At 58.3% G+C, this 22,789-nt stretch overlaps 1 protein-coding gene across 1 annotated transcript in view; it reads right to left on the bottom strand.

Annotated features, from left to right (window-relative positions):
- KIFC3 (kinesin family member C3) overlaps nucleotides 1-22,789 on the bottom strand; it is a 31,992-nt gene that overhangs the window by 8,817 nt on the left and 386 nt on the right. The window contains exons 2-10 of the mRNA XM_012730476.1: nucleotides 19,177-19,381; nucleotides 16,374-16,516; nucleotides 12,214-12,337; nucleotides 9,253-9,452; nucleotides 2,408-2,473; nucleotides 1,730-1,873; nucleotides 1,393-1,632; nucleotides 795-968; nucleotides 75-222 (exon numbers count right to left, since the gene is read on the bottom strand). Of these exons, the coding sequence (XP_012585930.1) occupies nucleotides 75-222; nucleotides 795-968; nucleotides 1,393-1,632; nucleotides 1,730-1,873; nucleotides 2,408-2,473; nucleotides 9,253-9,452; nucleotides 12,214-12,337; nucleotides 16,374-16,516; nucleotides 19,177-19,342 (1,405 nt within the window). The 5' untranslated portion in view covers nucleotides 19,343-19,381. The remainder of the gene's footprint in view (nucleotides 1-74; nucleotides 223-794; nucleotides 969-1,392; nucleotides 1,633-1,729; nucleotides 1,874-2,407; nucleotides 2,474-9,252; nucleotides 9,453-12,213; nucleotides 12,338-16,373; nucleotides 16,517-19,176; nucleotides 19,382-22,789) is intronic.

The raw sequence follows: 22,789 nt of genomic DNA, 5'->3' as shown, positions 1-22,789 counted from the left end.
GGGACAGGGCGGGGTGACGTGGGCGGGGCGTGGGGCTGCGCCTGGGGCAGGCGGGGCCCAGCCAGCCTGCTCACCGGCCAGGTTCTCGTGCACGGCCTTCATCTCCACCTGCGCCCTGGCAAAGGCCTCCTCGATGGCCCGGTTCTTGTCCTCCTCCAGGGACTGCATCTCCTCCAGCATCTGCCCGTGCGCCCGCTCCAGCTCTGACTCATACATGGCGATCTGCCACGGGGAGAGGTGTGCAGAAGCAGCCGGGCCCCGCCCACGCCCACGCGCACGCGCAGGAGGGGGTCCACGGCTCCGCGCTCTGAGCGGCCACCGGCCCCTGCGTCAGCCCCCGCGCCAGCCGGGTCCCCACGCAGACCCAGCGAGCCACAAGCCCGAGCCCCACGGTGTCCCTTAGCCCCACGGTGACGTGGGTTCTGTGACCAGGCCGGTTTACAGAGGAGGAAAGAGACGATGACAAAACTTGCCCTCGGTCACATGGTCAGTGAGGAGGGGAGGGAACGGACCCCAAGACTGTCAGGTCAACTACTGCTCTGTGCCAAGGCCCTCCTCCAGTGTCCAGGCCCGCATGACCAGACAGCACGAGGCCCATCTGCACCCTGCGAGGCCCACCTGCACCCAGGAGGCCCACCTGCACCCCGGAGGCCCACCTGCACCCCGCGAGGCCCATCTGCACCCTGCGAGGCCCATCTGCACCCTGCGAGGCCCACCTGCACCCAGGAGGCCCCCCTGCACCCCGTGAGGCCCACCTGCACCCTGCGAGGCCCACCTGCACCCTGGAGGCCCACCTGTGCCCGGAGCTGAGCGGTGAGCTGGTGTGAGCTCTGCAGCTGCTGCTCCATCTCCTTCAGCACCTGCCTCTGCATGGCCACCTGCTCCTGCAGGTGCTGGTTCCGGATCTGGGACTCGCTGAGGGCCTGCTTGGTCTTGGACGACTCCACCTCCACCGTCTTGATGACATACTGCGAGGCAAGACCGGGGTGTGGTGGCGGGTGGGCGCCTCGACCTCACCTGGGGTCCGGGGGGGGACCCCCACAAGGGCTCCTGGGAAAAACTTGGGGAACCACCGGGTTCCCGCTTTGCAGAACACGGCAGGGCTCCTAGAACCAGCTCGTCTTGAGCCCGCTAAGAGCAGCCGCAGCCTACACAGAAGGGTGAGACGAGGGCGGAAGCCAGGGAAGCTGGCTTGAGATGGGCATGCGAGCCTCAGTGCCAGGGTGCCTACTATGCGCCTTGGGCGCATAGTAGGAGCAAGGCCGAGGCTGTGTGCAGACTGGCCTGCTTCCTGGAGCCGCTCGCACCTGCTGGCCCACCAGGTGAGCCCCTTACCTGGACCCAGGGCCCCCGCGCAGCCCGGACACCCACAGGGCCCCGCTCGCTGCACACCTTGACTGGCGGCGACTGGGCCCGCAGGCTGGCGATGGTCTCGTGGCTGTCACGCAGGCGCCGGCTGAGCCGCTCCTCCTCCTGGGCCTTCTCGGCCAGGCAGTCCTTGAGCCTCAGCTCCACCTCGGCCAGCCGGTCCGTCTTCTGTTGCACCTCCAGGTTCAGCTCGGACAGCATGCCTTTGTTCTCGGCCACCTCCAGCTGCAGCTGTGACAGCCTGTCTCGGAGCTGGGCGCTCTCCTGCAGACAGCGGGAGGCGGGGGAGGGGGAGGGCACCATCAGGTGCCAGGGTCCTGCTGGAAGGGAGCCCCCGGGACCACCCTGGGGCTGTGCTCACCTGGCTGTGCTCGCAGCCGGTGCAGGCCGCCCCCGGCTTGGCCCGCAGCTCCTGCAGCTCAGCCTCACAGCGGCGCATCTCCTGCTTCAGCCGCTCATTCTCCACCATCAGCAGGTCTCGGTGCTTCTCCAAGTCGGTGCCTCCCTGCAGAGAGCCGGGGCCCAGGGGGGGCATGTGGCGGGGCCGATCAGGGCAGAGAGGAGGCAGGGGGAGGCCGAGAGATTGCAGGGGCAGGGGAGAGAAAGAGGTGGGGAGAAAGACGGAGGCGGCAAAAGAAAGGCAGCGGGAGGACCAGACCGGAGGAGCCCAGGGAGAAGCAGGAGCGTGGAGGGTGGGAAACAGGCCCCGCGCTCCCCACCCCCTCCTGCTATTTCCTGAGTGTGAAAGTCACAAGCAAAGTCATATTTATACACAGAGTTCACACTCCTATTCTACGTCAGCAAATGAGAATGAGCCTCCCTCCCTTTGGGGGGGGCACATGACCTCTGAGGGCCTCGCGAGTGGTGAGGATTTCGGGAGTGTCTCCGAGGCGGGAGTGTGGTTTGCTTGGCCAGGATGCAGCCCCTGCTTGCATTGGATGCGCAGAGTGGGGAGACGGGGGACCTCGCCACCCTTTTCTGGCCTTTTCTAGCCTCCGGGGCTGCCCCTCTGCCCAGCGCCCAGGATGGCACCACTCACCAGCTCTGATCGGAGTCGGTTCACTTCCTGGGCTTGGCTAATGAGCTTCTCCTTCAGGCTCTCCACCTGCCGGCACAAAGCCAGGGCCGCAGTGAGTCTTGTCTCGCCCCCAGCCCGCCCCAGGCCACATCCGGACTCCAGATGGGAAGAGGCTGGCCTGGTTCTAGACCCCATGCCTCTCCTACCCCGGGACCAGCCAGCCTGGGCTCCCAGGAAGTCCGGAGGGCGAGCAGCAAAGGTCGCCCCTGTGGGGTGCCCAGCCACAGGCCACAGTGGACACAGCGCCCCGGGCACTCTGGAGGCCAACCTCAGGATGTGGCCTTGTGCACGGCCCTGCCAAGTCTGTCCCTATTTTTGCAGATGTCATTTTATACCCTTTTTTCTTAAAAGCCCCTTCCTCCAAAAGCACAAACGTTAGGCACTGCAAACAGAATCGGTCCAGTCCCTAGAATTTTCCACTTTGAGAGTTCTGGGGGAATCGGCCTGTGGACGTGGGACCTGTGTCCACTTGAGTTTCCAATCTGCACGGCAGGACGGCTGCAGGCAGCCCTGGCTGGAAGGAAAGGAAAGGGGGGGTGCACCTCCCAGCGGACCCTGAGAGAACACTCCCAGGATGGCGCCCGCCCTGGGCCTGCCTCCAGCCAAGCACACTTCCGCGGGCCTCCCCAGCCTCCAGGGACCCCGCTCTGGGGGGAACCCAAGATGCAGACAAAACCTTGGGTACCAGCGTTCACCAGAGCACATTTGGGGTTGTCCTTGCAGAACTTTCTGTGAGGCGTGGTCTGCCCACCCTGAACAGAGGCCCTGGCCTAAATAAAGGAGCAGTCTGGCGAGGCAGGTGTGGGGGGACCCGACGCCCAGGATATGCCCCACGGAGGCAGCCACCACACGCTCCCTGCAGGAGGCGACTTGGGGGCCAGTGTCTCCAGACTCCTGGCCTTTCAAGAGAGGCCAGACGCTGGGATTTCCAGGTGCGTGAAATCGCCCTGCTTTACATAGTGAGGTGTCTTTTTTTTTTTTTTTTGACGTGGTGAGAAGGCACCCCACAGCCTGGGGGTGCCCCAGCCTCTGAGGTGAGCCTGGGGCTGGAGGAGGCTGCTGAGTCTCTGAAGGGGGCCAAGGTCTCCACCCTCCACTCCCCTTGGAGAGAAAGCTCAGGGACACTAGTGCTGTTTGCTTGAGTCGGGGATGCGTCTTCCAGACACAAGGCCCAGGGAGGGCCGGGTGGGCTGGCAGGGGCCCGGGGGGCCCCACCTGAGCGGGTCACCTCTGGCACGATCATCACCTTCCTTCCCACTGTCTGCTGGGCCACTGCTCTGTCAAGAGCCTGGAGCCCACCAATGTCCCTCTGAGCCTAGAGGAAATGGCGGGGGGAAGGGGGGGGACGAGGTGCAGCTCGCCTGCGGTGCGGAAACCCCAAAACCCGGCCAGAGGGGAAGGGCCCAGTAAACTATGGTGTGCGTGCACACAGACTACTGTTAGGTTTATCAAGGTCCAGCAATATTTTTAGTCAAAGAAAACTCTCCAGCCCTAAGTCACACACGCAATACAAGACAGCAAAGGCCTCTGGACTGTAGGGTTATATCAGACCAAGTCTTTGTGATTCTCAGAGAGTTTTAAGTCTCCCCCACCCTACAGATTGTGGGTCTACTTCCTTCTGGAAGTCAGGAAACATGCACCCCCACTTCCTTCACACAGAAATCACCCCCAGTGCCCCAACAGGCTGCTTACTCAGCACCAGGCTGATTGTGCGGTGATCTTGCTTGTCCCCAACATCAGCCTGGCCTTCAGACCCCGATGCAGTGAAAATGGGGTTCCCCAGTGTTTACTTGGGGGGCCAGGATGGCCAACCAACTCCTGGTGGCCCAGGCTCCTGTTGCCTTCTTACATCACAATCAGAACTCTGGGTGCTCCTAGGCTCTCTCTGGAATCCAAGGGGCTCCCCCAAAGGAAGTGGCTGCAAAGTGGGGCGCACTGGAGGGTGTGGACTGCACACCTGTAAAAGACCCTTTTTTTCAGTGTCGGCACTCGGTGCCCTGCTGGTCTCAGGCAGGGACAGGGTGCTGGTCAGTCACAAGCTTCCCACTGCTGGCCGAAGCATCTCCATGGACAACCCTCTGTGTTAGCAGCAGGTGTACCACCAAAACCCCTGAAGCTTCTTCTTTTTTTTTTTAAGATTTATTTATTTATTCATACAGAACTGGGGTATACGTCAGAGGAGCAGGGATGGCGAGAGGCTTCACCAGAGACAGAGTGGGGAGCAGAAGAGGCAGATTGACGAAGTACACTGCTGAGGGGAGCAGTAGGCGGGTCAGGAGAGGTCTGCCGCGCCATGTGGGTCACCTCACATGTGGGGATTGAACTCACACTGAAGCGGCTGTGGCCAGCTTGCAGTGCTGCACTCTAACCTATTGCGCCACCAGGGAGGGCCGCCCCTGCAGCTTTTAAGTGTCCAGGGCCCTGGCTCCATCCATGTGTTCCATCAGCTCAGGAGGAGGAGTCTAGAAAGCCCCATTTGCTACCATAGAGCTGGCCGTGAGCCACAGGCCCCTCACCCTCCCATATGCCTCAGCCCCAGCAGGTGACCAGCCAGCACACAGGTGATGCTCAATAAACACTAGAGGTGACAGTTACGGGGTGGTTCCCCACCCAGGTGCAAAGAGCCAGGCCCAAGAAGAGAGGCGCCAGACAGCTGCTGTGACGGCCCACAGGGCCACACCGATGTCAACCCGACCCCTCGCCATACCCAGCTCCTCCTCAGGCAGAGAAACTGAGTCCTGGGCCTGGTGGAGAGGCCCTGGGGAGGGAGGCGGGAGCTCTGCTCAGGGGGGCAGGGAGAGAGCTGGGCCAGTCGCTGACCTGACACAAACCCAGTTTCCTTCGCTCAGCAGTTCAGCAGCGGGTGGGGCTGTCCGCCCAGGTCTGTTTTCTCAGCTGTCTGCACTTACCAGCGCACACAACCTGCTGATTACCTGCTGATTACCTGCCTACCTCCCACCACGCCGGCCCGGGCCACTGTCTTCTGCAGAAAGAGGGTGCTCTCCCAGGAGCACGGCCGAGACTGTGAGCCGGGGAGACCAGCAGACCCAGGGTCCCAAGGCCTTACGGAATCAGGCCACAGCCCCGGGGAGCACCCCTATGTCCCTCCTACCTACGGGACCACTGGCCAGCGCCGCCTGAGCCCATTCACCTCGTCCTGCCTCCCTGCCCAGGGTTCACACCCAAGTCCTCAGCCACCGAGACACTTTGAGAGCAGGGACTCTCGGGCCCGACCGCTGAGGGTCTAACCCAGTTGTGTTTCCACACACGAACAATGAACAACCCAGATGGGAATTCAGAAGACAATTCCATTTACAATTTTCGTTAGAAAAAATAAAAGACTGGACCCTCTCTGGTGGGGCAACAGGTTGAAATGCAGCACCGTGAAGCTATTGCAGCCACTGCAACACGAGTTCTATCCCCGGCCAGGGAGCTGACCCACAGGGCACAGCAGAACCTCTCCTGTCTCTCCACTGTTCCCCTCAGCAGTGTGTTTCAGTAGATCAGCCTGTTCTGCTCCCCACTCTGTCTCGGGTGAATCCTCTCACCCCCGCACCTCTGGCCTGTATCCCAGTTCTTGTATGCATAAATAAATAAATTTTTAAAATAAAAATGAAAGACGTAGAGAATAAACTTAATGGGGGAGGCAAAAGGAAAAAAAAAAGGCCGTACAGGCACACCTCAGAGCTGCTGGGGGTCCAGTTCCAGACCCCCACGATGAGACGAGTCTCGCAATGAAACGAGTGTCACAGTAAGGCAAGTCGCGCCAATTTTCTGGTCTACACTGTTAAGTCTACACTGTGCCGTGATCCATGTGGAGCAAAAGCATGATGTCTAAAAACAATCGTACATACCGTAATTAAACGTGACACAGAGACAGGAAGTGAGCACGCGCTTTGGAAAAACAGACTGACATAGACTAGCTCCAGGCAGGGGGGCCGCCACCCTTCAATTTGTAAGAACTGCAAAATCTGCAGAGCGCAATAAAGCGAAGCCCAACAAAACCAGCTGTGCCTGCACACAAACTGCAAAATGTTGCTGGGAGAAACGAATTCATGAATCCTGCGGGTGGGTTATTATCCTCATTTTGCAGAAAGAAAAACGGACGATCCACGAGTCGGCCTTGCTCCAGGACCCCTGACCACAAAGTCGTGGACCCCAGAGCAGAACGTGGCCTGAGGGACCCCACAGGCCTCTCCCTAACCACTGGGTTACCCTGCCTTTCAGGAACGGCAACATGGAGAAGCAGCCACATTCGAGGGCAGGTCTGGACAGGACGGAGCACAAGGCGGAGTGTACCCCACATGGACTGTCTTGAAGAAGCCATCCTGGGAAGGCCAGGAAAGTCAAGCAGGCCAGCCACGCCTCTCCAGGCACAGCCCTTCAGTTTACCACCCATGCTCTGCCCAATCTCACACTATCTGCAGAAGAACCGGGAAGCAACTCTTAGCAGCCTGGGGTTAGAGATTAGGAAGGGCAGGGAGGAGGTCTCCTCGTGTGATTCCAAATCCCAAGCCCTCGCTGGTAACCGTGACGGGGGAGGTGGCCACGCCAACAGGCTTGTCTCATCAGGCACAGATAACACGGTGCTGTCACACCTGACAGCAGGACACCGAACTTGGGTCTGGTGACTGACGCGCCCATGGTCACGCGGCTAACGAGCAGTGTCAAAGCCAGGACTGGAACCCGGCTCCAGGCCCACGAGACTGGCCACAAGCGCTGACCCTGTGGAGAGTGGCCCCAAGACCTGGAGCTTCAGGTGCATCCCCTGAGAAATCAGGGGGGGGTGGGGGCGCTCTGCAGAGCTGGGGTTCAGGAACGAAAAACACTGAGATGTTCACCATCAACCTGTCTTCACACAAAAGTACATCCTGTTAGTTAGCGGGGAAATGTTTGCAATGTTTAAAGTCACAAAGGGCCACACTTTATGATGATCTCACTGGCAGGCAATGTTCAGAAAAGGCAGATCGCTACAGACTGCAGATCAGTGGTCTGGGGGGCCGCGGGGAGGGGGAACAGGCAGTGACTGATAGGTCTTTTCGGGGTGATGAAAATGTCCTGAAATTAGAGTAGTGATGGTTACACCGGCATCTTAATATACTCAAGCCACTAAACGGTTCACCAGACAGGGCTAAGTTTTATGGCAGGTGAATTATATCGTCATAAAATTGAGATGGACGATCTCGGGAAAGCTTTTTAAGAAAACACCACTTGCGTGAGAGGGAAATGCCTGGACAGCCCAAAATGGCGCATTCAGGGAAGGCTGAGCTGCTGCTGAGTTCTCGCCGTGGGCCACACGTGTCCTGCAGGAGGCCCTGCGCCAACCCACCCCCCTGGTAGAGCCCCAGTGCCTGCTCCTGCTTCCTCCACCTGGGCCCCTCTTTCAGTCATCTTGCTCCTCTGGCCCCAGTCCCTTTGCACCGCCTAGTCCTCAGCTTCGAGGGCTCTTCCTCTGCTTCGGCCAGACCTCAGCTCCAGCACCGCTTTCTCGGGGAGGCTCCCCCCAACCGGTCCTACCTCCCAGAAGAAGTCCCATGGTCCGGGGTGCACAGCCCTCAGGCCCAGGGTGCATGGCGACCTCAGTGCTCTTCCCACTTTATCTGGGTGCATGCAACAAATGCCTGTCTGCCCAGACTGCAGTCTGCAGGCCAGGGTGTGCCTGTCCACGTGGGCGTCCCCGTGCCCAGCTATGTACCAGGCACTCGGCAAAAATATGAGGGCGGAAGACAGGAAGGCACTGCAGCATGTGACAGGGGAACCCCCATTCCTAATAGACAGGCAGGCGGAAGACAGTAAACAATGAGGTCGGGTTCTAAGACAGGAGACATGGGGTGGGGGACGCCGAGAGATGCCCCCAACCCAGCCAGAGGCAGCAGTCAAGACACCTGGTTCTTGAGAACATATGTGCAAGCCGGGAAAGGTGAGCTTAAAGGTGCAAGAAAAAGTCTGCTCTCCCTGGAGACGAGCAGTCACGGCACGGGGGGAGGGGCCCTCACGGAGCCGGTCCACGCGGCCGGGGCATCCCTCTGACGGAGAGAGCAACTGGCTCTTGGGACAGAGGAAGAACTTGTCCTCTCCTGAACACAAGGCTTTCTGCAGATAACCCAGGGCTCAGGGACCGGGTCCCCCCTGGGGCTCCCCCAGAGCTGAGACCTTGGGAAGTGGGGAGGGTCAGCCATGAGAGGCAGACACTGACATAGATGTAGGGAGCTGAGCCCCAGGAAAGGGGCCTTGGGGCTGACATGGAGGTGGGGAAGGAGAAAGAAGCAGCCCCCCACAGAGGGGGTCAGTGTAGCTCACAGCCTCAGGTCCCCAAATACCTTCCTGGCCAGCCAAGAAATGCACAGGTCTCACCCACCCAAGCCAGGGCTGTGTGCGCCCCCTGGCACACATACCAGTCTCTCCTTTCCTGCCAGTATCCTGTGTGGAGAGCAGGGAGGGGGCTCTGCTCGGAGTTCCGTCCACTCAGGCTGCCCCATCCTGGGCACAGAGGAAGACGGGGTACCCTCAGCACGGGCCTCAGGGCAGCACCCTGTACCTCCCAGGTCTCATGTCTGCACACCTGCTACATCACTTCTGGAGAGACGGGTCCTGGTCCCTGGCCACTATGGGAATGAAGTGCAAGATGGCCAGGTGGGAGGTCCAGGCCTCTGATTCCTGCCCTCTTGTGCATCCCTGGGCCAAGAGCGGGGACACTGCCCGTAGCCGCTGCCTGCGGCCTGGTGGCTGCTGGGCACCCTGCGTATGTCCTCCAACCTGCTCCACAGTGGGCAGTGGTCTCTGCCCACCCCGGCCTCCCCAGGTACCTGGTTCTGCAGCTGGGTGGATGTGGCTTGCTGGTCACTGTCTCGGAGGGCTAGCCTCTCCCGGAGGGCCGCCAGCTCCTCCTGCAGCCGGCCTTTCTCTTCCTGCAGCTGGGACATGGCCTCCACCATCCTATGCACCACAGGGGCCGCGCGCGGCCCCGACAGGCTGGAGCACCTCCCGCCGCCAAAGAGCCGCCCACCTATGAGCAAAGTAGCGGCCGATCAGCGGGCAGCAGCGGCCCCACCCTGGTGGGGGACAGGGATGCCGTCGCGGCAGGGCGGACATGGAGGCAGGAAAGGGCTGCAAGCAGAGGCGAGGGCGGGGGCCGGGTGAGGGCGGGGGGCGGCAGCGGCCTGGTGAGCTGGGGACCTGCGGGGCCTGCTGGGAGGAAGCCACGTGAGTGGGGGGCGCTGCCCGGGTCAGGGATTCGGAGCGCCACTTTCGCTGAACCCACGCTCACACCGCGAGCTCTGGGCCTGACGGGCAGTGCCCTGTCCACGGCCCATCTGCAGAGTCACAGCTGAGCAAGGCCTTCTGGCAACAGCTGAGGCGTCTGGAAATGCTATTCTTGGGGTGGGGCTGGGGGTGGGGAGAGGATGTGATTTCTTTAAACCCCAAACACCCTCTCAAGAGTACAGAAGAGAGGACGGGGCTCCACAGCCTGCCCCCGCCCTCTGCAGGGAGTGGTCACCTGCACAAGGAGAGGGAAGAGGGAGCGTAGGTGAGGGACGGACAGACCAGGACGCGGAGACAGGTGGGCACATGAGGCACAGCCGGGCCCCCAGGGGCCCTGCGCCAGGCAGGACCGAGCAGGCAGAGAGACAGACGAGGAGAGATAAGTACCGGGGTGGGCAGGGCCTCAGGCTGAGTCCTCCTCCTCCCACGCTTCCACTGTCCTGTCACCCGGAGCAGGAGAGAGACAGACAGGTAGACAGGTGGACAGGTGGACAGACACAGACTCGAGGCCTGTGACCTACCAGTGGGGCCGGGAGTCCTGTTCTAGCAGCTTGGAGGGCACCAGGAGTGGGCCAGGTCTGGGAGGATGAGCCGGCACGGTGGGGGGGAGAGGGGGGCAGAGGGGCGGGTCCCGTGGGGGGCTTGCCTCTGCCCTTCAGGCCACCCAGTCTGGTTCCGGCCCAAGCCCCGAGAGGCAGGACTAGTGTCTGAAAGGAAGCCTGCAGCCAGGCATCTGGGCCCCCCCCACCCCCACGGAATGCCAGCCCTGTGCAGACAGGACTGGGGGCTCCCCTGTCCTGGGAAGGAAGCTCCCTGTGCCTGGAGTCACCCCCTGACCCCCGGGAGGCAGCCAGTCTCAGACGGCAAGGAACCTAGGGAAGCTTCTGGGCTGGGCTGACCGGAAGCCGAGATTGCTGCTTCTGGGCAGGACAACTGTCAGCATTGCCGCAGAAAGGCGGTGCTGAGACGCTCCAACCTGCACTCTGGACACAGCAGGCCGAGCACACGCCAAGCAGGCTGGGGTCCTTCCAGCCCCCAGGGCGCCTTCGTTCAGCTCCCGACCGTCCTAAGGCCCAGCAGGAAGGGTCACCGCTCAGCGAGCCGCCCGGCCCGGCCCGGGGCCAGCTCCTGCCACAGCCTGCCTGCTGCGTGGTGGCTGGGCTCCTGCTCCTGTTCTAGCAAGAGTGAGGTCAGACGGTCTTTCCAGGCCTGCACGTGACCCACCCGCCCTCAGCCCTTGGGGGGGCCCAGGTTGACGGGGCGTTCTCTGTGCCCCTCCTCCAGGAGCTGGGGCTCCCACTCAAGAGCCATGTGGCAGGGCCCCTTGGGGCCTCCTTTGAGAAACGGGACAGAGTCCTTGCTCCGAGGGGCAACCTTGGGAAAGCAGAATCCAGGAGGAAGTCACAGGTGCATGTGTCACCTGTGTGGCCACGGGCTAACGTGAGATGAGGAGCTCTCTCCCCCTTGGGACACTGCTCACACTGGCAAAGGTTCTGAGACACCCTGAGTCCACACCTTGAAGTTCCTCGATCCTTCAGCACAGTGCCTGGGAGCCCATGGGCTGGAGGGCGCTTGCTGGGGGAGAACTCTGGGAGGTCAGAGGAGAGGGGAGACCACGGGGCACTGGGAGGAGAGGCCCTTGTGCCAAGGGCCATGCATGCTCTTAGGTCAGTTTGGGGGGCAAGCCTCGGGGGCCCTGCCTAAGCACTGACCCTTGGGGACACTTGGTTTCAGGGAGACGGGGCCTGGCCTGCAAGGCCTCAGCCCTCACTCTTCACTTTCTCTTCCCTGCAAACTGGGAGAGCTGATTGGCCAGGTGATGCTCCCTCCCAAAGCTGTCAGCTCACAAATTGTGGGCCAGACCCTAAGACCTGCGGGCCCAGACATCACCTAAGGCAAAGGAGTGGCTCCTTCAACCACAGGGCAAGTTCAGACCCACAAATGAACTCTGCAGAGAAGACTGACTCTGATTCTCTTTCCCCTATATGTTCCTGGGCTATTTGAGGATGTTCTGTCCCAGTTACCTCTGGGCTCAGACTTCCCACTGGGAGACCACACAAAGGGTGCCTGTGGAATCTTCTAGAACTAGTCAGCCCTGATAGAGAAGCATGGAGCTTCCACTTGCCCTGGTATGAAGGCATCAGAGTGACGCCCTGCTGGAAGGCCTCTGGCCGCCACAGACGCACAGACTCAGGAGAGCGTCAGCCTGCGCACAGGGCCTCTGTGAGGCTTTTCCAGGCACCGAGGAAAAGACAAAAAGAGGAGAAATTCAACCCCAGCCCACATGGGCCAAAAAGCCTCTTCTCACTGGGCGGGGGCCCCCATGGCCCTGGGAGGGTGCTCCTGCAGCGGGGCAGGCAGGCCGGGGTCTCTCAGTCCATCTCAAGACGGCCAGGGCTGGCTAGGTGCGGACGGTGGTGAGGACCGCTCAGAAGCCAAAAGCCTCCCCTCCACACCTGCCTCAGCCAGGACTGCTCCCAGTCACCAGGCAGAACCTCCTTTACCTGTTTTCTCTACATTCATGGTGCCACCAGCTTCCCGGGCCTCCCGGTCCCGCCTGGGGGCCGGCGCCTGCCTCTTCTGCAGCTTCTCTTCCTTCTTCCCCTGACTCTTGTCCTGCAGGGCCTGCTGCCAAGACACAACCAGAATCCTCACGTGAAGGGGACTGCCGGGGAAGGGTCGCCCTTGGCCTGAGGACCGGGGCCCGGCAGACTTGTCCTCCACTGTGTGGGCGGGCAGGGACATGAAGGCCCAGATTCCGGAAGAACGCGTGTCCAGATGGTACATGAGACGGTGGCGGTGCGCCCCCCTGGCCCTCATCCGCAGCCAGCCCTCTGTGCCAGTGCAGGAGGCTCTCAGGCTCTCAGAAACCCTCGGATGGGCAAGTTCACTCAGTCATCCCTGCAGGCTCCTCGGGGTATGAGTCATGTCCGCTCGCTTCAGGCCCACGGCCCCACCATCCCAGGCCTGTCCAGCCCCACGGAGCACAAGGCACTCCCGGGCCACTCCCCCATGATGTCAGCTGTGCCGCCCTCCCCAGCCTCGTCACCGACACTACTGAGGTGATACACACGGGGCCGGCTGAGCAGAGGAAGGCCGTGGGCTCCCCCGGCCCACACGGCTGCCCAGGGACCCTGGGACCCTGACTCCTCATCAAGGACAAACAGGCAAAGGAGGCCGAGGTAGGGGAGGCCGGCAGGCAGGCAGGGGAAGGGGAGAGGCAGGGTTTTACCTACAGACACTCAACTGCGCCTCAAACAAAAGACGGCCCAGGCAAGCAGAACAGCAGAAAAGTGAAGGGTTGTTTGAGAACAGGAATAGCATTTTCTGCACTGGCAAAAAATGAGCAGAAATGTATAGACAGTGGTTCTGCCCGGGCGGTCGGGATGGTACAATATTGGGCCACAGAAACCTTTTATGGAGTAAAAAGAGACTTCCCCGAGAGAATGTGGGGAGAAGGGAGAGGGCCACTTCCATTTCATCTTGGGCCTTTTTGGCTGAATCTCATAAATATCTGCAGGGTTCCATGCTGTCTTTTAACATCAACAGAAATTATCTAGGAAGGGAGAGGAGTGATGTCTCTGTGCTTGCAGTAGTCAAGTAAATAGACAAGTGCTTTGGTTTTTTCCCCCAAAGTCAAGGCAGAAATGCCCCATGTGAGTTGTGTGTTGGTGGGCAAGTCATGTCCCTTCCCGAAGCTTCATTTCTCTCCTTCTTAAAATAGAAACAGCAGCTTGTGTGGAAAGCGAGAGACATCTCCCTAGCAGGTAGCCAGGGGTGTTATAGTCTTGCTTTTTTTTTTTTTTTTTTCCTGTAATCATTCTTTCTTTTTCTTTTTAAACTTTTATAATTTAAAAACCAGAGAGTTGAAAAGAAGAGAGAAGCATTATCAGCAGGATGGTTAGTGGCCAGCCGCTCTCCTCACTGTCCACCCCACTGCTCCCCAAGAAGAGAGGGTGGTAAGCATATCTGCAATGGAGGAAGTTCCCCCCAAGTTAATTTTGCCCCTGCCCCTGGGCCCACTGCCACACCATCACAGGCAGGCTTGTCGGTAGTTGCAGCCACAGTGGCAGCTGGAAGTTTCCATCTGCCTGACCAGAGCAAAGGTCACACTATTTCTGGCCCATTGGCCAAGCCACAGGAAGGGCAGACAGGCCCCGGGGGTGGGGGGGGGGATGGGAATTCCTGCAGCGTCTCTGTAGGGAGTCTCAGGTTTTAGCTGCGGAAGAGCTGGGCAGCAGGGGGGTGTCATGAAGCCCACAGGCTCACCTCATGGTGGGTCCCCAGTTTTGGCCCTACAGCCAGGGTCTGCAAGAGCCCATGGACATCATGGAGCTACAAGGGCCCCGGAGGGCAGGGAAGTGGAGACTGGTGGCTGGCATGAGCTTCTGGGAGATCCTCTTAGCAGATCTGCTGACCCCAGGATTCAGCTGTAACCACAACCCAGCAGCCCATAATCAAAAGTCAAGAGCACAGCCACCGCCCAGCGGAAAGCGGCCAGCTTCTGACCACCTCCCGACTGAACTGCCAATGACTGGAGTCAGGATGTGCACTCGGCTCCCTTAACTGTTCCTGCCCTGATCTCAGACCTCACAGATGGAAGAAGGAAGGTTGGGGCGGCTTTCAGATGAACCATAGCAGAAGGAGCAAGAAGAATGTGGCGGCCCAAGGCCGCCCCCAGAGCATCATCCAATACTGGGCCCTGGTCCCCACCAGGGCTTGCAGGCAAGTGCCACGCGGGCCCAGGTGGGAGGATACCCTCAAAGGGTACGTGGTTCCTAACCCCCTGGCCCTGCACCTGCACCCGTCTCCTCTCGGTGAGCCCTCTCCTGCACCATCTTTCTTGGGGGGAGGGGGGGACGGAGAAGGGCCCTAGCAATACCCCCAGGTCGGGGACCCATCATCCTCCACCCCTGCCCGGTTTACAGTCACACATCCATGGGCTGGTGTTTGTGCTGGGCTGTCTGCTCTATTTCTCTTCCCTGGGTGCCAGCACCCAGCACAGCCCGGGGCCAGGTGAGCACTTGTAAATATCTGCTAAGAAACGCGTTTATTTCAGAGTATAGGAGTTACTCAGTTATGCTGAGCCTTTCCCAGGCACAAAGCAGGTATATGTGTTATTACTAAAGCTCTTCACTTTATTTTCCTTTATCAGAATTAAAAATAAAAGTGTGGAGGCGCAGCAGACCTCTCCTGACCCGCCCGCTGCTCCCCTCAGCAGTGCACTTCATCGATCTGCCTGTTCTGCTCCCTACTCTGCCTCTGGTGAATCCTCTCACCACCCCTGCACCTCTGGCCTGTACCCCAGTTCTGTATGCACAAATAAATAAATCTTTGAAAATATATATAAAAAGTGCACTGGAGTATAGTGATGGCGCACAGGTGATCTGGTGATGGGAAGCCCACGGGGATTACAACTGAGATGGGAAAAGGCACAAAATGATGTAAAAACAAACTATTATATTATTTAAAAAAAATATATATATATATATACACACACACATATATATATAAATAAATAAGTACGTGTGGAGCCTGTGCTGTCTTGTAGTTACTCAAAACTACAGCTGCGTGAAAGCAGATATTCGTTTAAAGAACTCACTGCAATCAAATAACACAGAGGTCTGGTTCAATAACGTACGGCAAATCCTGAAGTAGAGTAAAAGAATGCAGTAGTTTCTCTCAGTGGTGACATGCAAGGCGAAATCAAGATTTACTACTGAGGGAAAGAGCGCAGAATAGTGAGCAAAAATAAACATTGTATGGGTGTAATTACATAGCAAAGATAGATGCCAAACTCTCAATAGCGGATTTCTCCTAGATACGGGATTATAGGAAGAATTCATTTCTGAATATTGCATCTTGGCCCTCTATTAATTCTTCAGACCCCATATTATAAAGCTGGCCACTTTAAGTAAAGATCCCAGTTTGCTGTGTGGCCAGTAGCAAGTTACTTAACCTCTCTGAGTCTCCATTACTTCATCCATAAAACTCAGCTATGACAGTAACTATGTTTTGATATTGTTGTGAGGATTACGAGGATCGGTGTGTGTTATATAACATCGATTATATAACATGCAGTGGCTGTACAAAGTCAGCGTTTGAGAAATAGTAGCTATTGTTACTGTCCCATATCCTTTTCTACAGCCAAATATACCAAAATGTCTGCAGTGTGTCTTTTGACAGTCACTGGGCGACTTTCAAAGAACCCAAGTTTTGGCCAAGCCCTCTGTCTAGCTTTGGGTTCTGACAGAAAACAAGAAAACCATGTTAAAGTGATGAAAGCTTCGTCCCACAGACTCATGCACAAGACGAATAAACAGTGCCCCTAAAATCTGCCTGTCTTCCTGAGAGCTTCTCAGTGAGGTCTCCACGTTTCCCACTTTAGCACCTCAGCCAGGGAGTGGCTGAAAAACTTCTGTCATCTCCTGGGAGATTTTCCCTGAGATAGCTTCATAAAGCAAATTGCCCCATCCACGAAAGCTCGCGGGGCGGATGGAGCAATTTGCTCTAGGAGCTTAGCAGAGAGGTGCGAGGCAGGTCTCCAGGTGCTTCCTTCCCCTAAGGAGTCTCAGGACCCAGCTGGCGGGGCGCAGAGGCCACGGCGGCACACCCGGCCTCCACCCAGCTCCACCCCTCTGTCGCTGAAGGCCTCGGTGCTTACCTGCACTGTCAGGTAGAGCCTGTGGGGGCTCCCGGGGCCAGCCCAGTCCACGCTGAGGGCTCGGCACTGAGCTAGGGCTGGGCGAGCTGCACTCCGGGCACCAGGGTCCTCGTCACCGCCAGCTGGAGTGTCCTTTCCACGCACTACCCCAGGACAGAAAAGATGGTGAGACCCCTGGACCAGGCCCCGGCTGAGCTTGGCTTTCAGACAGGCAGGACTGGGTGGGACTCCCATGCCCGGGAGGCCTGGCACCGGCCAGGGGCTGTGCTCCTTTCTTACCCAGAGCCACGCCAAGCTTCTCTTGGGAAGGGCACCCAAGACCCCATGGGGTGGGTTGGGGTGGGTCTGCGGGGCTCCCCTACCTGTACAGTGGCTCTTGGGCCTGCTCATGAGCACCCCTACAGTGAAGGAAAGCCACAGCAGCTTGCCTGTGCCATCCTCAGAGGAGCACCCACGCCCTGGCTCCATTACCCAGGCTGCCTCTAGGGGGCAATTCTCCCCTGCCTTCCTACAGACCCTATGAATGGCCTGACGCCAGTCTCCACATTCAGAACCAGGCAAAGCTATTCCCTTGGTGGCTCCAATATACTGCCTCCCTTGCCAGAAGGGGGGGAGGGCTGACCCCCACTAACTGCCCACCTTATGTTCTCCACCACAGCCTATGGGCTGGACAGGATGGGAGAGAGGGTCCCCCGACAGGGCCAGGCTGCAGAGCCACTGTCTGGGATGTAACAACATCCTGAATGCCAGCCATGGGCCATCCTTAAAGTCCTTATTTCGGGCCCTGCGTGGTGGCACAACGTTAAAACGCAGCACAGCAAAGCTGGCCATGAGTTCATCATGAGTTCATCACCAGTCAGGGAGCCGACCCACAAGGTGGGGCAGACCTCTCCTGACCCACCTGCGGCTCCCCTCAGCAGTGTGCCTTGATCATCTGTCTGTTCTGCTCCCCACTCTGTCTCTGGTGAATCCTTTTACCACCCGTGCACCTCTGGCCTGTACCCTAGTTCTCTACGTATAAATAAATAAATCTTTTTTAAAAAAAAAAAAAAACCCTACTTATTTTAAGTTTCCTTGTCAATAAAATGGGAATAAAGCACCAACTTCATAATCTGTGGTAAGGATTAAGTGGGCTGGTCACATAAACTGTGCCCAGGGCCAGGCATACAGGAAGTGGTCACAAATACAGACCACAATCACCCCTGAGAATGAGGACTGGAGGCCCAGGGAGTTGATAACATGCCCAGGGCGTCAGGGAGCCAGAGTCTGACCTTGTGTGTTAAGGTAGCCTCTGCTCACCTATTCGCCTCAAGGCAGCAGTAAGACTGGGGGTTGGGGGTGTGCAGAGGAGGGGTTTGTGAGAGCAGAGGGGCCTTCAGGCAACTAAATTGGCCGAAACCCCACCCAGCATCATGCACTGCTCAGCATTTCAAAGAATGTCATTTGACTTCTCTTAAATTTTAAAAGGACAGAAGCCTTTTTGGTCAGATAATCCTCATAACACTCCTTTCATAGACCAAGCTCACATGCACACACAGAGGAAAGAACTATATAAAAGTTCAATGACACGCTTATGCTTATGGGTGGTTTTTCGTTTCTTTTTTTATACTCCCCTATATGGTTTCTTTTGGTTTTTAATTTTCCAAGGGAACACATTTTGGGGTTTTTTTGTTTGTTTGTTCTCCTCCCCACCCCCCAGAAAAGCAATACTCATTCATAATGACATTTGTGGCCCTTAGGAGGAAATGGTTGGGCAGGGAGCATCTTCCAGAAAACTGGGGCGACCTGATCTCAAAGACCAAGTTTTTCTGGGAGGCCCCAGGATCACACCAAGCCTTGTCTCCTATAGAGACCTTGGAAGACCTCACCTTGGTGTGCACAAATAGGGGAGGGAGGAGTCTCCTGCATGTCCATCCTGGGCCTCAGTTTCCCCTTCAGTACTTAGACTCCGCGAGGCTTAGACCTCATGGCAGGAAGATTAGTAATTTAAATACCTTTCCCTGTAGGTCAGCGGGACAGACAGCAACCCCCTGAAGTCACCATACCTACAGACCCCTCTCCCCACACCAGCCCTCAGGGTAGGGTCAGGGGCAGCTCCCCAGACCCCATCATCCAGCTCCCACCGGGCACCAGAGCAGCGGGCACCAGAGCAGCGTTCAGAGTGATGCTAGAGGCCGGGCGACATGACCCAGAAAGGAGAGCTGGTGCTTGACAGCTACCTCCAGGACAGCAGGGCCCCAGACTGGAGGCTCCTGCACCGCCCACCTGCAGGGGGCCCCTCCAGGAGCGGCCTGGACGGCACCCAAACCCGGCGGGGCCACGCACGGGCAGCCTCTGTCTACTCCTCTCCGTCCGCTGTCCAGCCCCCCAGGATCAAGTATCAGCACCTCGCAGGGCGCCACAGCCACTTCACCTACCTTGTTTACCTCGTTACCCGCGGACAGAAACCAGAGCGAGAGCCGGGGCGCTGGGCCAGGGGCCAGGGTACCCGGCGCGCGGACCTGGCCAGGCGGTGGGACAGACAGCGCACTGGGGCTCTTTGCAGTGAATTAGCCCGCTCCAGCGACCACGTTAAAGTTTAACTCGGTGTCCAAGACGTCTGTTCACAGAGGACCCAGGCGGAGCGGAGCGCCGGCGAGATTGACGCCCTGACTCCACGCCCGCCCGCCGCGGGCTGCCGGGCACCCTGTAATTACCTGACAGCTCTGACTGAGCCTACGAACTTGCAAGAAACCCCGGTCTCATCTCTAGTATCTGGAGGAAGGAAGGGAAATAAAGAGGCATTTTAAAAATGCGGACTCACCAGTTCTCAACCTCCCCGGGCCGGTGTGTGGGAAAGGGCGGGCGGCCCGGTCTGCTGGGGCGGGGCGAGCCATCCCCGGCTCGGGCTCCCCAGCCCGGCCCACTCTCCACAGGCCGCGCAGCGAGGGCGTGGCTCCCAAGTTCCACGTCCTGCGAGACGGGACCATGGCCCGGGGCTCAGCAGCTTCCTCTGGGCGCCGGGCAGCCTAGGAGAGAATGGGGGGAGGAGAGACTGAAGAATGCCAACCAGCACCCCGGGGTTGGGGGTGGGGGTGGGGGGCTGCAGATCCCTGCCGCCTTCTGGAATGGTCTACGGAGTGGGGTCGCCTGGTACCCAGGCCAGCTGTCCCCACTCTCACGACCCCAGGGCTCTGCAGTGATTCAGACCCTGTCCTCATTAGTCTGTGGATGTTTGTTTCAGGGGAGGGAGGCTCATTTGGGCCAGGGGTGGCTGCTGTGGGCAGCGCATGGTGGAGACCTCCACCTCTCAGCCCCACAGAGAGGAAGCCTGAGTCTCTATCTGATCCTATGACAACCCCCAAGACAGCCCTATTGTTGAGGGCACACACCCAGGTACCTAAGCCTGGGCTCATCCCCTGCCCCTGGCTTCTGCCAGTAGCCCTGAACATTGACAATTCTCTGAGGAGGGGCTCAGACGGTGTCAGTGACAGATTAGGCTTCCAGATAGCAAATTCTCTCAGAGTCAGCTCATTCATGTATTCAACTAGCCTTCACCCTGCGCCTCCAACTTGGAGGGCCCTCTGCTAGGTGCTGGGAGACAAGGATTCACTCATTCTCCATTTACTAATTATTTATCAAGTGCTGCTTTGTGCCAGTCACCTTCCAGGGGGCCCCTTTGATCAGGAGAGGCGTGACTCCAAGCTGCCCAGGCAGGAGGGAGGCAAACACTCCCAGAAGCCTTCACAATCATCAGACAGGATGCAGGGAGCTCCAGGTGGTGTGGAAGAAGGGGGTGGGGGACCGCTGGTCTGGACGGAAAGTCCCATCGGTCTCTTGTGAACTGAACAAACGAACAGCACAGACATCCAGCATGCACTTGCCAAGTCTTTGAACATAGACTGTGTCCAAGCAACCTTCAGGGTACCTAAGGGGACCAAAAGATAGCCCCACACCTGGGCAGTGATGGCATTTACAGCTCAGAGAGGCAACATGGACTAAGCTCTAGGTTAAAGTGGTGCGGAAGACACTCAAGGAGCTTCTAACGGCCCTGCCTGGACTGTGGTCTGCTCTCTGCACACCGCCCCACCTTCACAGCACTGACTGCTCTCTGCCATTCATCTGTGTCCACAGAGCCCGCCACCCCAACACTCTGCTCCCCAGGGTGCGTCTTCACTCACTCTGTCCACCTCCAGTCTATCACTCTGCCCCACGTCCCGGATGAATGCACGCAAGCTTGGAATGAAGCTTGGAAGAGAGCGTGCTGCTGGCGGCGGGACTCGGCTAGAGGACTAAAGGTCACTGATGCCACAGGTCAGGGTGCAATCGCCAAAGGCTGGCAAGGCGAGAGGCGCCTGGTGGAAAGGGAGGCTGGGGGGACCAGAGAGGTGGCAGGCATGCCACGCGTGGGTGCAGTCCTCAGAGGTGACAGGCAGTGAGGAGAGGATGGTCAGCTCGCAGTAAACCCAGCCACAGAGGCCAAAGAAAGCCCAGGGCATTCTTTAAGGAAACGTCAACAAATAGGGCAGAGTGTTGACCTGGGAAGGACCCAGGGGTAGGTGGGCAGGGCTCAGAGGAAGCCAGCCACTTCCTGCTCTTCGGGAAGTTTATTAGGATGGGAAGGAGGGGGTTTAGAATCAGAAAGGCTTCAGCATGCTGGTGGGCAGCAGTAGGAGGGTGGCCCAAAGGTCTGGTGCCCTAGGAGAATGCCACGCTCCTGGCTGAGGAGTCCAGTTTCCCCTGCCTTGACTATGGAAGACAACTTGGAGGAGGAGGCTCCTGAATGCCATAGGGCAGGCGGGCAGAGGATAATCCAAATATGTGGGCTGCACTGAAGAAATGGAGATGGACCAGCGTGGAGTTGAAGGAAGCAGGGGGAGCAGCCAAAGTCCTCTTCTCCGGGCTGCTTGGCACAGAGCTGGGCACACAACCCACCCCAGGAGCAGCTGCCCAGCAGGCACGGAGGGAGATACTCTACCTGCAGACTGAGCTGTGGGAAGGTGAGATGGCACAGGCACTGAGGCTGGTTCCATGGTGGAGGGAATGGACTTGAAGGAGATCTAAGGGACAGGGACATGAGACATTTCTGTGCCTTTCAGGAAGGGAAGTCGGGGAGGCAGTCAGAAAGATATCAAGAAGAGGAAGGGTGTGTGCAAGATCCTGAAGAGGAAAAGCAGCTGAATTTAGCAGCATTGGGGTTGGGGGAGGGAAATGGGGAATGGGGAGGGGTTGGGGTATGAAGGTCAGCAGCATCAAGGACTCTCAAATAAGCAGGACCTCTACCAACCTAGGACTCCAAGCCAGGGCAGAGGGGGCATCAAAGAAGAGTGGCTATACCAGAGCTGCAGGTCAACTGCCCTGGTCTGCTGCGCCCCTCACTAGCTGTGGGCCCTTGGGGGAATTGCTTTGCCTCTGTGCCTCTTTATCTCCATCTGTTCAATGGGAGGAACTGCACTTACAGCCTTGGTAGAGGAACTTGACAATCTGAATGCAATATTCAGAACAATAGGGGTACATGAAAAGAAGGCAAACATGTCCATTTTTCAGGGACCTCTCTCCAGAGGTGGGTGAAGGCAGGGGGGCTGGTGAGGAGTTAGGGGCACTGCCTGCTGGATTTAGAACACTCTGCTGCCCTCCCCCCACCACACCCAGACCCAGGATATTCTGCAACGATGAGGGGAAGACTTGAGAACTGCCCAGAGACTGCTGGTGGGGAGGGTTCCGTAGTCTCCTTGGAGAGCAGGCAGAGGTCAGGGTGTTGGGCTGGGACCTCCCCTGTGGACAGTCAGACACCCTGGGTTTCCCAAGGGCAATCTCCCTGGTACCCATAAGGACAGCAAAACTCATCTCATCTCCGTATATCGCCAAAATTCTCAGATCAGACACTGGCCTGGTTCTGAGTCTGCATTCCTTGCTAATGACTCCCCCTGGCAAAGGAGATGGCTACTTTATCAAGGGCATAGGGAATATTCCTGGACGGGAGAGGAGCTTGCCCAAGTCTGAGATGGAAGGAAAAGCAGAAAAGGTAAAAAAGGCCACAATCTCCCACATCTTGAGACAGATGTGTTGGGGTTTGGAGAAGATGACAAATGTTACTTGAGGATTTAAATGCAGCTTCCTCTTTAGAACCTCCCTGTGGGAGGCCACTCGCTGCCCCAGAGTTGGCTCTAACTCACAACAGGGGGCTGCTCATGCCCCTCCCAGCTGAGTCCCCCGAAGGCTGCAGCTGTCAATGGCTCATTTCCCCAATGCGCAGAAGAAGGGCCCGTCTCTGGCCTTACTCCCTAATCTTCCCGCAGGCTCACCGGGCTCCTGGCCCCACAAGGGGGAAAGCAAACGGGCCAGGGGAGGTAGGTGACAAGAGGGCCCCCAAACTGCAGCCTTTAAGCGAGTGCTGCAAAGGGGACCCCGCAAGGTGAGGGGGTGGCGCTGACTGG

Source organism: Condylura cristata, unplaced genomic scaffold, assembly GCF_000260355.1.
Source record: "Condylura cristata isolate star-nosed mole 26May11 unplaced genomic scaffold, ConCri1.0 scaffold00028, whole genome shotgun sequence".
NCBI lineage: Eukaryota > Metazoa > Chordata > Mammalia > Eulipotyphla > Talpidae > Condylura > Condylura cristata.
Note: the sequence above shows the minus strand (reverse complement) of the source record. Positions and strands in the feature narration are given on the sequence as shown.